At 37.7% G+C, this 16,653-nt stretch overlaps 1 protein-coding gene across 1 annotated transcript in view; it reads right to left on the bottom strand.

The window, feature by feature from the left end:
- ADCY1 (adenylate cyclase 1) overlaps positions 1-16,653 on the bottom strand; it is a 1,911,278-nt gene that overhangs the window by 1,853,647 nt on the left and 40,978 nt on the right. Inside the window, exon 2 of the mRNA XM_044065602.1 lies at positions 4,145-4,786. Coding sequence (XP_043921537.1) covers positions 4,145-4,786 — 642 coding nt within the window. The remainder of the gene's footprint in view (positions 1-4,144; positions 4,787-16,653) is intronic.

Below are 16,653 nucleotides of genomic sequence, written 5' to 3'. Positions count from 1 at the left end.
TGAGTTGAAGTAACTACAGAATTTGGTATATATAAGTTTAGGATGTGTGGGGGACTTTTTGCCCAAATCAGGGGGTGCAAGGTGGTTTGCACTTGCAGTTAATTTTTTCACCATCTGTTTTACCATGTACACCTGGAGGGGTAAACATTAGGTCATTGATTCTAACAGAGCCATTAAAAAATAGCAATGGGTCTTAAACATTGGTATATAAGTGAGTCTTGTCAGTCAGAGTTCACCAGTATCACAATACAGATAAAATGCATTGCCTGGAGGTACATTGTTGAGTCTGAACAAAATTAAGGGTATCAAGCTTAGTTTTTAGATGTAAACAAACAAGAAAGCTCCACCCACACATTTGTCTTTCTTGCTTTTTTTTTCACAGATTAGTTGCATTTCCCACATAGAACAAAAATATTTTCATCTCACACAAATTTGTCTTACTTTTTTCACAGATTAGTTGTCTTTCCCACATAGAACAAAAATATTTTCATCTGACTGTCCTGATTTTCTACCAGTACTTGATTCTGCGGTTTTACTGCACTGCATTTTCTATAAAGACGCATGCTTCTGCATTGTTTTGCGCAGCATTTTGCATTACATACAACGCTGGTTGAGGAAAAAGAATAATGGGCTGGATTCAATAAAGCCTGCACCAAGTGTACACTGAGTGCACACTGCTCCGAGGAAAAGACAACACACACATAACACACACCTTCTTCCTCCTAATTTTAGTTTTCCTACTGATATTTTTGCTGCTTTAAATATTGACAGGGATTTGTAAAGGTTACCACAAAGTCTAGACTACATATACACTTAGAGTAATCTTTGAGTGACTAGAAAACACAAAAAATGAGATATGAATTTTATTGAATACACATTGTGTGCACTTAGTGTAGGCTTTATTGAAACCCAAAAAATGAATGTGGGGAGAGATGATTAACATTAAACACACTAATTCTAACAAGTGTTAAAACATGTTGAATATATCACAAGCCAACTGAGCCTAACACCCATTAGTCTCATACTTGGATACTGAACTACAGTTATTAGCTTGAAAAGAGCAACAACTTGGCTACTTTTTTTAAGCCTGATATTCAAATGTTCCTTAAAATGCTGCATCGGAGATGGCTAGTAATAAAACGCTAAGGAAGAAAAGTAATGACAAAGACAGGCTGATGCTGACGGTCACTATTAAGCAACCACAGTACTGCTGTAAGGTAGATAGAAAGAACCAAAGTAGATGATGCCCTCATCAAAGGGTTCTCTCTCTGTCCCTATAATGGCATGAAAGACAAGAAAACCTTGACTGTAAAATAAAATCAAGCAGCATGGAAGCCCCCTGTCCTTCCATTTTATGGTAACACATATTAGAAAATAATAACCCACTTATAGCTCTCAACCTTCCGTCACCAAAATGTGAAACATTACCACTCAAAATGTAGAACAAATGGACAAAATTAGGAACATTTACTAACAGCTTGCTAATAACTTCAATTAGGAAGCTCAAAGGATAGTTAAAATATGTTATTTTATACCTGCAAAAACATCTTTTGATTGAAGGGACTACGATTTTTTGCAAAGAGTTTACCTTCAAAGGCAACTGAATTTAAGGGAAACCTAGAGATGCAGTGGCACATTTTCCTTTAGGATCTGATTTTCTGAAACAACTTAACCACAAAATAATTATTACCTTTTCTCTTTGTTTTTGCAGGGGGGCAAACCCGCCTTGTAGGGGCACTTGCCCATATCCCCGCTACTTCAATATTCAAACTCCGAGATTGCACTACATTGAGGAAGAGGGCACACAACGACTAAACATGTTTATCATTCTGTGCTGATTAAGGTGCTTACTGTATACATTTCCTCGCTTTCATTCATGATTTGCTTCTCATTCTTGATTTCTCATTCCTCTATCCTGCTGCCATCAGTTGCTATATTTCAAATAAAACGCCGTTCCTGTGCTGCCTACTTGCCATATACAGCAGATTCACCTGCCTGCCAGGAATAGTCAGTCTAGAGGCGTGGCTAAGGCAGGATTTGCTACTGCACTTACTATGAGGTACTGTTCTAATACAAAACCCACAAATATACTGGTGTCTGCATTATTGACCATAATTTATGCATGGTCTAGTGTTTTCCATTATCACTGTAAAATTAACCCTATACACAGACTCCCTACCACTACCGTAACAGGCTCTAGTAAATAAAAAAAAAAACTTCTAGTGTGAAGAATAAGAAAGTGCTCCTCTTTTTGACCCCCTAGTCTAATGTTTAGAGACCAACATTATAATTGTTTAGGCTCGAGGTTGAAATTGCTATACAGAGACAGCAGCAAGAAGAAAAAAGATGAAAAGCATAACACAAAATGCTGTTTTTGATAGGAAATCATTGTCGGCGCAGTTTCCAAGTGTGTGCTGGCAATTATTTACTTGTTTTGAAAGACTTCTCCCTTCTTTGAGTCAGTGTGATGATAGAGTTGGTATTTATAAATCTGAGTGGTGTGGGGGCACGCCCCCCATGCAAAAAAAAAAAAAAAAAAAAAGATTTTTTTCTCGTTGCTGTGTTTCTGGCACTCAGCTTTCAAGAAGTTGATGTTTTACAGAAGAAATGCTTTGTGGTTGAGAGTTATGAACACCTCTCAACTGTCCCTGATTTTCAGGGTCGTCCATGATTTTGACTGAAATTTTACCTCTGTCCCTCTTAAAATGTGACTTTTGGAGGAAAAGTGGTGAAGTGCACGTAATAAATGATGCCAACAATTAAGAGGTATAGACTTCTTTACTTCAGAAAATGTATATCAATTCACATTCTCTTATTCTGTCAATGTCTTAATTTAACAGGACTAATATTTTAAGTGTCCCAGATTTTTTCTTGATTTGTCCCTGAATCTGTTAAAATTTGTCCCTGACTGGTTGAGAGCTAAATTTGATATCCTTAGTATGATGGAACTGGCTTGTTCAATAAAGGCCGTTTTATGGGATTGAAGATGGTATTGTGCATGAATATTAAACAGTTTACAGGAATATATGCATTACATCACATGTGAATTAGCATGCCTGTCAGTCATCGTTGAGAATTTCCATGCCCATTCCCCCTGTCAGTCACTAACGACACACCACATCTGCACAGAACTAAACACGAGATTCCTTTCTAATACAAAACCTACTGATGCAATGGCAGCAATATGCCATTATTATTACAGATTTGTGAAGACCTCCCTTTTTAAATGTTAATAAAATGGGTTTGCATCATCATGTAGTTTCTGAACAATAAGACTATAATGCTCCTCAGTTTATAAAATGAAATAAAATTAGGAGGAACAAGGCCAAAATATGAAGGAGACTCATGAACATTATAAAGTAAATAGAACAACGGGTTTTGCATCAAAGTGCATTTTCTGAATAATAAGCATAAACTTTGAGTGTGTGGCTATTATTGGTATTGAATACTATCATTATCACTTATACTGGCCAGTTATTGACTGACTGTAATCCCCAGTGATTTTTAATTGTTAAAATGCTGAAGGCAATAGTTAAGAATGCTATAACATGTAGTAGTGTGCTGCAGAAAAACAAGGCAACTGCCTTGACAGCCAAGTAGCACATAAACACACTATCATGGTCTAGTGTTCTCTGCTGTGGTCTAATTTATTTATTAAATAAAGTATGTACCCATAAACAGCTTTGAGTTTTTGTAGAACATCAATAAATGTAGAAGGAGCAAGGCTAAATCTCAGGGCCAAAATCATAGTGTTTTGCATGAACCACAGCAACTGGGTGCTTTGGATTGTTACAGATGCAGTAATAATAAAGAAAGGTTCACGTTACATTCAAAAATGTCCATTTTGCTTTTTCACCTTTATGGTGTAGTTATCATTTAAGCAAAGTATTACAGATAACAGATGGAGTGAATTTTAATATTGCATTGAATCTTGCTGTTATGTTCCTAATTTATGTCCTCATTCTGTATATGATATTGTTGATTATAAAAGACCATGATGTAAATTCTGTTTGAGCTTGTGTTTTGGCTGCAAGGGGTCTACAGACTAGCTCACTTACCAAAACAAATAGTACTAATAATAAACACTCATATTGGGATGGTGCCTGTGTGCTAGCATTTGCGTATAACGAACCGTTGTATTTACCTTCTTCCCCAGTATCTGCGTTTTGTTTGTAAGCAAAGTGGCAGTTACAAGAAGGTGTAAGAAGGATGTCACCAGTCCGAAGAAAACAGCCAGCGTAGTCTTCAGGGGTAGCAAGCAGTAAGCGACAAAAGTCACCAGGATAAGTTGCCATACACCTTTTTCCCATAATGTCGGCGTTTCCAGTTCATAGCCATCCAGGGAAAATGGGTAGCACAGGAACGAAAATGTAAAACTGAAAAATAAGGTCAGTTTAACTTTCTGTATGAGCTGGGTCACTTGTAAATATTTGACATTGGTAGCAAGAAAAAGAGAGACAAAAATGACACAGTGTATAAAGTGAGAGCCCTTCGAAACAGTCAGATCGGAAGCAGTCATTAAACCATAGAAGGCCAGACTTGCAGTCGTGATAATTAAAAGGATAAGGGCCTTCAAGGTGGAATTTTGTTCCAACTTTAAGTTATAACTCTGGAAAAGGAACTCCAGTTCTTTGCAGCAGAATTCATCTTCAAAGGCACACAAATTTAAAGAAGATTTAGAAATGCAGTGGCACATTCTCCTCCAGCTTCTGATTTTTCTGAAACGATTGTTTTCCCCGACAGTCCCATGCCATGCGTTAAATCCCGAATTACCACGCCAGGTCTTCTTTCACCGTGTATCTCTAGTAACAAAGGACAGTAAATTAATACCGTTAACAGAAAAACGAGACAATATGACGTGTTGGAGTGACAGCTGCCACGAAGGCTTATCTATCCCCGCATTAGTCGGATTAGTGAACGCAGCGCAGTGAAATCAGGTGCCGAGATTAAGGTAGCCCTAAAGGGTTTCGTTCAACCTTGACTATTGGAATTTTACCAGATACATAAACAGGCAAGAAGAAACAGATTAGTAAAGTTTAAATATCCAATTGAATCAGAAGAGCAACACGTGAAAAACGAAAAAGTACTGATAGAAAACTAAAAGCGATACTCTGTCCGGATTATCAATTGGTAAAGCAGACAAGCATTAGACAACTTTACTTATTTATGCTGTCGACTAATGCCACCGCTTTCGGGAATACTCATAAACCTGGATAATTCTCAGGATTTATAAATCTGTGAAGTACGGCTCCACTTCGCCACTGTAAACACGACTGACTTTGGTTTTCAGTTTTTAAACACATCATTTTTTATTGTTTACTCTTCAGCTTTAAGTATGGAGGGTATGTCATGTATGTTATTGGGAGCGCTTGGTAAATAAAGCATAAATGATCACCATCTTAATCATTATTCAGCATCCTTATTTTTATTATTCTTAGTAGGCATTCCAGTACACCTGCCACTGACTCCAAAGACAATTAAATCTGAGTCTGAATGATACTACAGGCGATTTTATAACTGCCTCCAATACCCCCCCCCCCCTCCCCCCACATTCGCTCATTTCTGACTGCGAATCAACTAAACTCCATCTTGAACAAAATAAAGCGACTAATTCAAGTGAAATGTGTGTGCTTTTGAAATACGAGTTCTTTTGAAACAAAAAATTGTGAGAAGTTCACATTGTACATAGGTCCAGTCTGTGCTGACTGACTATCGTTATTAGGTTTAAAATAGTGCCAGGAAAACGCACTACCAAACCAGAGTTCATTTCTCATCTTTTTTCAGATTTGCTGATCAATGTAAATTAAGATAATTTTGATAAAATTAACAAACCTAGTACCTTGAAGCACTTATTTAGAAGGAAGACCGCTTAAAATAGGTATTTTCCATCTACTGTAATACCTCCTTGCGGCTTAAACTAAGCCATGTGGCTAATCCCCCGCCTAGGTAACTTCATCCACAGCCACTAAACCTGGGATGCTGAACATAGTCAGTGTATTAATAATAAGTAGATAACCTTCACCATGGTTGCCTTCAGAAAAAAAGTATTTGTTTACTAATTAATCAGATAATTCTGTCATAACGTTTTAAATCGCACTCTGCGGTGAAATGCTGTAGTTACGCAAGAAAAAACAGAAATGTAGCACATAGCTTATAGAAGCGCAGACACTGCTCTGTCGAGAGGTACAATTAAGATGGCGGCACATTTGTTAAAAGGGGAGTGGGGGACTAGCACATTTTTTTTACTAGAAGAGTTTGTTGACATTTTAGTACAGTGCAATGTTCATCCAGAGGCAAGTTTTTCAAAGAGCCAGCTGCAGGTCAGATTACACAAACTCTTAGTAGGGGTGGGTTGTTATTGGATGAGTTTACAGCTGAAGTTTTGTCATTTTGCATTTTCCTTACACCACCCATGGGCAAGATTTGTTGAATGACTGGATTTTGCTGAGCTACACATGTTATCTTGTCAAACACAGGCCAGGAGTATCTTTAGCAGTGAAAAGATATCTACTTTACTATGTACTTGTTTTTGTAAAACTGTGTCTAATAATTATTCAAGTCTATCTAAGCAATAGTATTTTTGTTTCATGCTTGTTGCTGCAAATCTTTTTCCTTCCACTCGTAATTATATTTTTCATATGGTCTGTTACTGGTGTTGCTTGTTAACTATGTGTATATTCATTTAGGTGTACTTTTATAATCATACAGATTTTCCCACATTTTACAGCATAGCATTGCTTTGGACAACTGTGCCTTGCAAAGAATCCTGTTGAGAAGCAAATGTCCTAATATCCTAAAAGAATAAAATATTTTTTATTTATTTTATTTATTTTATTTTACATTTGTTGACCGGGCTAGTCTAACTGGATATATTCCAATTTCAGTAGAGACCCAGGGAGAAAAGCTCCAAACATAGCACAAAATATAATATACAGATTTATAACAAATAAAGTAGGAGAAAATTAGAATACAAAAAAGTAGTCTAGAAGAAGTACAATACTAAGAAGGATGCGTATAAAGGATTATATAAGTCATCTTACAACATGATATATGAGGTACTTTACAGTTCATCGATAGTTTAAATAAATACTGGAAGTTATATTAATCCTACTAGTAACAGTTTCTGCATACCGAGGGGTACGCAGAGTACGATTGTGTATCCAGAGTCAGTGTGAAGATAGAAGTAGGGAATGGTTGAAAATTAGTCAGGGTTACTGCAGGGACATAACCAGTGAGTTTTAAGGTGTCTTTTGAGTTTTTGCTTAAGGAGTGACAGTGAAGGTAGAAAGTTCTAGTTTTTTCCAGCAGTATTGGAGAAAAGGGTGTCACCTGCCAAGTTATTGGACTTACATATGTTAGCAAGTAATTTGCTAGAAGAGCGTAGGGAATTAAGCTTATTATAAGGCGTAATGAGGTTAACAAGTATAGGAGTATTATTTGGTTGATAAAAGATCTTATGGGCAATGGTAAGTTGGGAAAAAATCAGAATGTTAGGAAGTTCAAGCCAGTCTAGCAGCTTTAGATTCAGACAGTGGTGAGTTCGAAATGCATTACCAGTGGCAAATCTGGCAATATTGTTGTAGGAGCTTGTTAGTTTGAGATTATTTTTTTTTTAGATTAGTGTAAATAGGTGAGGCGTAAAGAAGAGTTGAGATTAAATGAGATTGGGCAATAGTGGTTCTAGCTGTTGGAGTTAAGAAGGGTTTGATTCTATATAAGACCATTTTTCTGTTTACTGTTTGTATGGTGTTATTTATATGGCTATCAAAGTTAAGGTTGTTGTCGATTGTGACTCCTAATAGTTTGGTGATAGGGTCGGGGAAGATAAGGGTGCCATTGTTGGATTTGACAGAGAAGTCTATAGGAGAGGACCTACTGGTAGGTGTAAAGAGTAGGAGCTTAGTTTTTTTGGCATTCAAAAGGAGGCAACGTTTCAAGAACCAAACTTCTACTGAGTTGAAAACTTTTTGAGTTAGTGAGTGTAGTTCAGATGTGGAGTTGGCAGAACATATAAGCGTGGAATCATCGGCATATTGAATACAGGTGGCTTCAGGGATTGCTACATGAAGGTCATTGATGAATAATGAAAAAAGAAGAGGTCCTAAAATAGAGCCCTGAGGGACTCCAAGGGAGACTGGCAGGTGGGATGATAGTTTATTTTCCCAGAGAACTGCCTGTTGCCTATTGTTGAGGTAGGACTTAAGCCATCGTATAGCTAGGGTATCCAGAGAAAGAGATTCAAGTGTATTTATAAGCAGGGGATGGTTTACCATATCAAAAGCCTTTGAAAGGTCGATGAAGAGAGCAGAAGAGAGGATGTTGTTATTACGGCTCTTATTAATGGAGTCGGTGAAAGATAGGAGAGCGGTGGTGGTAATATGAAATGGCCTAAAGCCATGCTAGCAGTTAGCCAGTATGTTGTGTTTAGTTAGGTGGTCTAGTAGCTGATGGTGAATGCATTTTTCCATGACTTTTGCAAAAGGTGATAGTAGAGCTATTGGCCTGTAGTTAGAGTAATCGTTAGATTTACCACCTTTATGTAGGGGGGATGATGTGGGAGATTTTCCAGATGTCTGGGATGATTCCCTCATTGATGGTTCTGTTAATTAGGATGGATATGGGAAAGGCAATGCCTTTGGCTACTTTTTGCAAATATTCAGAAGGTAAATGATCGGCTGAAGGAGTACAAGGCTTAAGTTTTAGTAAGATTCTGTAGGAGAGTGGTTAAGATAGGTTGAAATTGGAATGTTGGTAAAGATCCAGGTAAAGAGGTTGTGAGCTTTGTGTTATCAGTGGAAAGCTGACTGGCTAGAGATTGTAAGGTCTCTGTAAAGTAGGTGATGAAGTTGTTGGCCGTTTGATGTGGGGTATTATGATCAGCATCTTGGGGGGATGGTGTGCTAGAGTGGCCAGGGTGAAGGAGTCTATTTACGCTAGTCCAAAATTTCTGTGGATTCTTTTGGTGTGTTTGCTGTAGTTTACAATAGTTGTTCTTTTTGTTAGTGAGTATAGCTTTTTTTGTTATATTTCTTAGTTGTCTGAAAGTTTGTTGTTCAGGGGAAGTTCTGTTAGCTCTCCACTTAGCCCATGATTTGTTCCTAAGTAGAATTTTCTGCCTGGTTTCTTTTGAAAGCCAGGGGGCTGGTTTGGATTTGCTACTGCACTTACTATGAGGTACTGTTCTAATACAAAACCCACAAATATACTGGTGTCTGCATTATTGACATTAATTTATGCATGGTCTAGTGTTTTCCATTATCACTGTAAAATTAACCCTATACACAGACTCCCTACCACTATCGTAACAGGCTCTAGTAAATAAAAAAAAAAAACTTCTAGTGTGAAGAATAAGAAAGTGCTCCTCTTTTTGACCCCCTAGTCTAATGTTTAGAGACCAACATTATAATTGTTTAGGCTCGAGGTTGAAATTGCTATACAGAGACAGCAGCAAGAAGAAAAAAGATGAAAAGCATAACACAAAATGCTGTTTTTGATAGGAAATCATTGTCGGCGCAGTTTCCAAGTGTGTGCTGGCAATTATTTACTTGTTTTGAAAGACTTCTCCCTTCTTTGAGTCGGTGTAATGATAGAGTTGGTATTTATAAATTTGAGTGGTGTGGGGGCACGCCCCCCATGCAAAAAAAAAAAAAAAAAGAATTTTTTCTCGTTGCTATGTTTCTGGCACTCAGCTTTCATGAAGTTGATGTTTTACAGAAGAAATGCTTTGTGGTTGAGAGTTATGAACACCTCTCAACTGTCCCAGATTTTCAGGGTCGTCCATGATTTTGACTGAAATTTTACCTCTGTCCCTCTTAAAATGTGACTTCTGGAGGAAAAGTGGTAATGTGCACGTAATAAATAATGCCAACAATTAAGAGGTATAGACTTCTTTACTTCAGAAAATGTATATCAATTCACATACTCTTATTCTGTCAATGTCTTAATTTAACAGGACTAATATTTTAAGTGTCCCTGATTTTTTCTTGATTTGTCCCTGAATCTGTTAAAATTTGTCCCTGACTGGCTGAGAGCTAAATTTGATATCCTTAGTATGATGGAACTGGCTTGTTCAATAAAGGCTGTTTTATGGGATTGAAGATGGTATTGTGCATGAATATTAAACAGTTTACAGGAATATATGCATTACATCACATGTGAATTAGCATGCCTGTCAGTCATCGTTGAGCATTTCCATGCCCATTCCCCCTGTCAGTCACTAGCGACACACCACATCTGCACAGAACTAAACACGAGATTCCTTTCTAATACAAAACCTACTGATGCAATGGCAGCAATATGCCATTATTATTACAGATTTGTGAAGACCTCCCTTTTTAAATGTTAATAAAATGGGTTTGCATCATCATGTAGTTTCTGAACAATAAGACTATAATGCTCCTCAGTTTATAAAATGAAATAAAATTAGGAGGAACAAGGCCAAAATATGAAGGAGACTCATGAACATTATAAAGTAAATAGAACAATGGGTTTTGCATCAAACTGCATTTTCTGAATAATAAGCATAAACTTTGAGTGTGTGGCTATTATTGGTATTGAATACTATCATTATCACTTATACTGGCCAGTTATTGACTGACTGTAATCCCCAGTGATTTTTAATTGTTAAAATGCTGAAGGCAATAGTTAAGAATGCTATAACATGTAGTAGTGTGCTGCAGAAAAACAAGGCAACTGCCTTGACAGCCAAGCAGCACATAAACACACTATCATGGTCTAGTGTTCTCTGCTGTGGTCTAATTTATTTATTAAATAAAGTATGTACCCATAAACAGCTTTGAGTTTTTGTAGAACATCAATAAATGTAGAAGGAGCAAGGCTAAATCTCAGGGCCAAAATCATAGTGTTTTGCATGAACCACAGCAACTGGGTGCTTTGGATTGTTACAGATGCAGTAATAATAAAGAAAGGTTCACGTTACATTCAAAAATGTCCATTTTGCTTTTTCACCTTTATGGTGTAGTTATCATTTAAGCAAAGTATTACAGATAACAGATGGAGTGAATTTTAATATTGCATTGAATCTTGCTGTTATGTTCCCAATTTATGTCCTCATTCTGTATATAATATTGTTGATTATAAAAGACCATGATGTAAGTTCTGTTTGAGCTTGTGTTTTGGCTGCAAGGGGTCTACAGACTAGCTCACTTACCAAAACAAATAGTACTAATAATAAACACTCATATTGGGATGGTGCCTGTGTGCTAGCATTTGCGTATAATGAACCATTGTATTTACCTGTGCCTTGCAAAGAATCCTGTTGAGAAGCAAATGGCCTAATATCCTAAAAGAATAAAATATTTTTTATTTATTTTATTGTACATTTGTTGACCGGGCTAGTCTAACTGGATATATTCCAATTTCAGTAGAGACCCGGGGAGAAAAGCTCCAAACATAGCACAAAATATAATATACAGATTTATAACAAATAAAGTAGGAGAAAATTAGAATACAAAAAAGGAGTCTAGAAGAAGTACAATACTAAGAAGGATGCGTATAAAGGATTATATAAGTCATCTTACAACATGATATATGAGGTACTTTACAGTTCATCGATAGTTTAAATAAATACTGGAAGTTATATTAATCCTACTAGTAACAGTTTCTGCATACCGAGGGGTACGCAGAGTACGATTGTGTATCCAGAGGCAGTGTGAAGATAGAAGTAGGGAATGGTTGAAAATTAGTCAGGGTTACTGCAGGGACATAACCAGTGAGTTTTAAGGTGTCTTTTGAGTTTTTGCTTAAGGAGTGACAGTGAAGGTAGAAAGTTCTAGTTTTTTCCAGCAGTATTGGAGAAAAGGGTGTCACCTGCCAAGTTATTGGACTTACATATGCTAGCAAGTAGTTTGCTAGAAGAGCGTAGGGAATTAAGCTTATTATAAGGAGTAATGAGGTTAACAAGTATAGGAGTATTATTTGGTTGATAAAAGATCTTATGGGCAATGGTAAGTTGGGAAAAAATCAGAATGTTAGGAAGTTCAAGCCAGTCTAGCAGCTTTAGATTCAGACAGTGGTGAGTTCGAAATGCATTACCAGTGGCAAATCTGGCAATATTGTTGTAGGAGCTTGTTAGTTTGAGATTTTTTTTTTTTTTTTTAGATTAGTGTAAATAGGTGAGGCGTAAAGAAGAGTTGAGATTAAATGAGATTGGGCAATAGTGGTTCTAGCTGTTGGAGTTAAGAAGGGTTTGATTCTATATAAGAAGACCATTTTTCTGTTTACTGTTTGTATGGTGTTATTTATATGGCTATCAAAGTTAAGGTTGTTGTCGATTGTGACTCCTAATAGTTTGGTGATAGGGTCGGGGAAGATAAGGGTGCCATTGTTGGATTTGACAGAGAAGTCTATAGGAGAGGACCTACTGGTAGGTGTAAAGAGTAGGAGCTTAGTTTTTTTGGCATTCAAAAGGAGGCAACGTTTCAAGAACCAAACTTCTACTGAGTTGAAAACTTTTTGAGTTAGTGAGTGTAGTTCAGATGTGGAGTTGGCAGAACATATAAGCGTGGAATCATCGGCATATTGAATACAGGTGGCTTCAGGGATTGCTACATGAAGGTCATTGATGAATAATGAAAAAAGAAGAGGTCCTAAAATAGAGCCCTGAGGGACTCCAAGGGAGACTGGCAGGTGGGATGATAGTTTATTTTCCCAGAGAACTGCCTGTTGCCTATTGTTGAGGTAGGACTTAAGCCATCGTATAGCTAGGGTATCCAGAGAAAGAGATTCAAGTGTATTTATAAGCAGGGGATGGTTTACCATATCAAAAGCCTTTGAAAGGTCGATGAAGAGAGCAGAAGAGAGGATGTTGTTATTACGGCTCTTATTAATGGAGTCGGTGAAAGATAGGAGAGCGGTGGTGGTAATATGAAATGGCCTAAAGCCATGCTAGCAGTTAGCCAGTATGTTGTGTTTAGTTAGGTGGTCTAGTAGCTGATGGTGAATGCATTTTTCCATGACTTTTGCAAAAGGTGATAGTAGAGCTATTGGCCTGTAGTTAGAGTAATCGTTAGATTTACCACCTTTATGTAGGGGGGATGATGTGGGAGATTTTCCAGATGTCTGGGATGATTCCCTCATTGATGGTTCTGTTAATTAGGATGGATATGGGAAAGGCAATGCCTTTGGCTACTTTTTGCAAATATTCAGAAGGTAAATGATCGGCTGAAGGAGTACAAGGCTTAAGTTTTAGTAAGATTCTGTAGGAGAGTGGTTAAGATAGGTTGAAATTGGAATGTTGGTAAAGATCCAGGTAAAGAGGTTGTGAGCTTTGTGTTATCAGTGGAAAGCTGACTGGCTAGAGATTGTAAGGTCTCTGTAAAGTAGGTGATGAAGTTGTTGGCCGTTTGATGTGGGGTATTATGATCAGCATCTTGGGGGGATGGTGTGCTAGAGTGGCCAGGGTGAAGGAGTCTATTTACGCTAGTCCAAAATTTCTGTGGATTCTTTTGGTGTGTTTGCTGTAGTTTACAATAGTTGTTCTTTTTGTTAGTGAGTATAGCTTTTTTTGTTATATTTCTTAGTTGTCTGAAAGTTTGTTGTTCAGGGGAAGTTCTGTTAGCTCTCCACTTAGCCCATGATTTGTTCCTAAGTAGAATTTTCTGCCTGGTTTCTTTTGAAAGCCAGGGGGCTGGTTTGGATTTCATTCTAATAGATCGTTTAGGTGCGTGCTCATCAAGGATCGCTAGAAATTTAGAGTTAAAATATTTAACAGCCTCATCTAGTGGGAGTATTTTTAGAAGTTTCCAGTCACATGCATTGAGTTTGTTTTGGAATAGTACAGGGTTAAAGTGTTTCTTGGTTCGTGAGATCCTATAAGTAGGGGTGTTAGAAATGTCATTCTTTTGTCTTAATGTAAGTTAGAGTATGATCACTTAGATCATCTGGTAAAGTTCCTACATTGTAAGTATGTGGATGTTTATTAATAAGTATCCAGTCTAAGGTGCTCTCTTTTTTGGTTGGTTTGTTGATTCTGGTAGTTGAGGTGTTAGTTTGAATAAAGCCATAAAGATTAATATGTGAGGAAGGGTTATTAGTATTGATGGTTTTGCATCTTTTCTCTAAAATGTCATGCAGCTTTGGAACTGAATCTAATCACTGCTTATAAAGTGCATTTGTGTAGGACTCAGCAGTCATACCTCTATTGTCCGTCAGCATGGGTGTCGTGAAGTTTGCCACTTCTGTCTTAAGAAGCGTGAAGTTGGCTTTGGAGAACTTTTTTACTGTGGTTTCCCTAATGGGAGGTGGGGGAGGGATGTGGATGTCTAGGGTGATTAGCTTGTGGTCGGATCTGACCAACGAGGAATTGACTTCGGGTGTGGAGCACCGGTTGCCCATGTTGGTAATAACCAGGTCTAGGATATTGCTGCCCCTGGTGGGGGTGTGGATAAGTTGATCCATGGCATTGGAATTTATGAATTCCAGAAAAGGTTGAGCACAAGAGTTGGTACATGAGTTGGTACATTAGCTGATGCAGTATGTTGTCCTTCAGAAATCACACCATAACTATTTGTCTAATACTAATTCTATCCTACTGAATTTCTTTTCTCACTTTTTTCTACCATTCATTTTGGTAAAATGTTTTGAGCTCTCACACCTTTCCTGAATACTTGACTGAAGTGCAGTTGATTTACACTGATTAGCATTTGAAAGTTGAGGCAAATGCAAGCTATACATTTCCCCAAATACTTTTTCAGTACCATTCCTAGTATGTTACAGTATGTAATTACAGGGATACTTTTTCACTAAGGCAGGAAAAATTAAGTGCTGCAAACATAATCTTATGCCACTGATGACCCTATATTTGACAAGTTATAATAGCTATTTTCTGTGTATGTGCATATGTATGTAACACATAATGTATGTTTATATTTGTGTGTTTTGAAAAAACAGCCTCTACATGCTTTATTGACAGACTTGCAATTCAAAGTATCCTTGAACATCTATAAATTCTGTATATGCTACATACTTGATAATACAGAAACTATATATGCAGTGCACAGAACTGTTTTAGCAGTGCATTTCAAGGTTACAACTGAAATTCTCTTCATTTTCTGTAAGGCCCCCTATGCTGATTTTATTAATTAGAATTTTAGTGAGTTATTTAATTGATTGATTAATTGATATTATATATAACTGCTAAGTTTAATCTCATTCATTACTCTGTAAAGGCTGTTTGGCCGAGGCGCTACGAGGTTATATTGGTGTTTGTGCTATTCCAGCTTCACATATCTGTGATACTGTTATAATATCAACTGTTGGTTCAGCTTCCTGTTTTATGGATTATCTTCTTTGGTGCTGACTGTTATATTCTGCAGTCGCTGAATAAACTGGACTTGTGAATTTAACCTAAAGAAGTGGAGTTCCTGGCAATTAGTGTTTTTTCTTATATACATGGATACTTGCAATTCCAATATATTACTCTTTTCCGAACATAATATATACTTAAAATATGTGGGGGGCATAGCCCCCCACACACCCCCTTACTATATATACTAACTCTAGGGTTGCACTACAGTGGGGAAAAGGCCATATATAACTTTCAGTGAAATGTGTTTCAGTGAATTGAGTTTTCATTGATTTATGTTCAGTCATTTGAGTTTCAGTGAAATGTGCATTCAGTGAAATGTCCTAGACCCATAACTGGGAAAACTACTCATGTACCAACTCTTGTGCTCAACCTTTTCTGGAATTCATAAATTCCAATGCCATGGATCAACTTATCCACACCCCCACCAGGGGCAGCAATATCCTAGACCTGGTTATTACCAACATGGGCAACCGGTGCTCCACACCCGAGGTCAATTCCTCGTTGGTCAGATCCGACCACAAGCTAATCACCCTAGACATCCACATCCCTCCCCCACCTCCCATTAGGGAAACCACAGTAAAAAAGTTCTCCAAAGCCAACTTCACGCTTCTTAAGACAGAAGTGGCAAACTTCACGACACCCATGCTGACGGACAATAGAGGTATGACTGCTGAGTCCTACACAAATGCACTTTATAAGCACTTACACGAGTGCATGGATCGTGCAATCCATAACACAACCAAGATGTTATCCTCCAAAAAAAGGAAGCCAATCTGGTGGTCCCCTGCCATAAACAAACTCTACAACAGAGGAAAGAAACTGTTGCAAAAAAAGAGTAAAATCCCATGATTGGAGAAACTCCCTGGTCAGCCTCAGTAAGAAGCTGAGATCCCTCATAAAATCCTCCAAAGCTAGTTATGAAAACAAAATCGCCACTGACTCTAAAGACAACCACAAAGCATTCTATAGCTATGTCAAGAATCTCAATGGCAACACTCAGATCTGCTCTGAGTTACAGCACAATGGCACTAAATATACAGAACCAACTGATATTGCCAACATCCTGGCAGATAGGTTCAGTGCTAACTTTACTCCTCTGTCATCCCCTAAAGGGCCCATCTCTATACCAGAAGAATGCAAAGTTCCTGTAATCACAGCTGCACAGGTAAAAAACACACTATCCAAAGCCAAGAACACAGCATCCATGGGACCTGACAACATCCCAGGCTGTGTTCTACATGAACTACAGAACGAACTGGCACCCCACCTAAGTACCATGTTCTATCATAGCCTCACCTCAGGCTATGTGCCCACTGAATGGCACA

The sequence above is a fragment of the Protopterus annectens genome, chromosome 3.part0, assembly GCF_019279795.1.
Source record: "Protopterus annectens isolate FY-2018-M chromosome 3.part0, PAN1.0, whole genome shotgun sequence".
Taxonomy (NCBI): domain Eukaryota; kingdom Metazoa; phylum Chordata; order Ceratodontiformes; family Protopteridae; genus Protopterus; species Protopterus annectens.
This window is presented reverse-complemented; position numbering and strand designations above follow the sequence as displayed.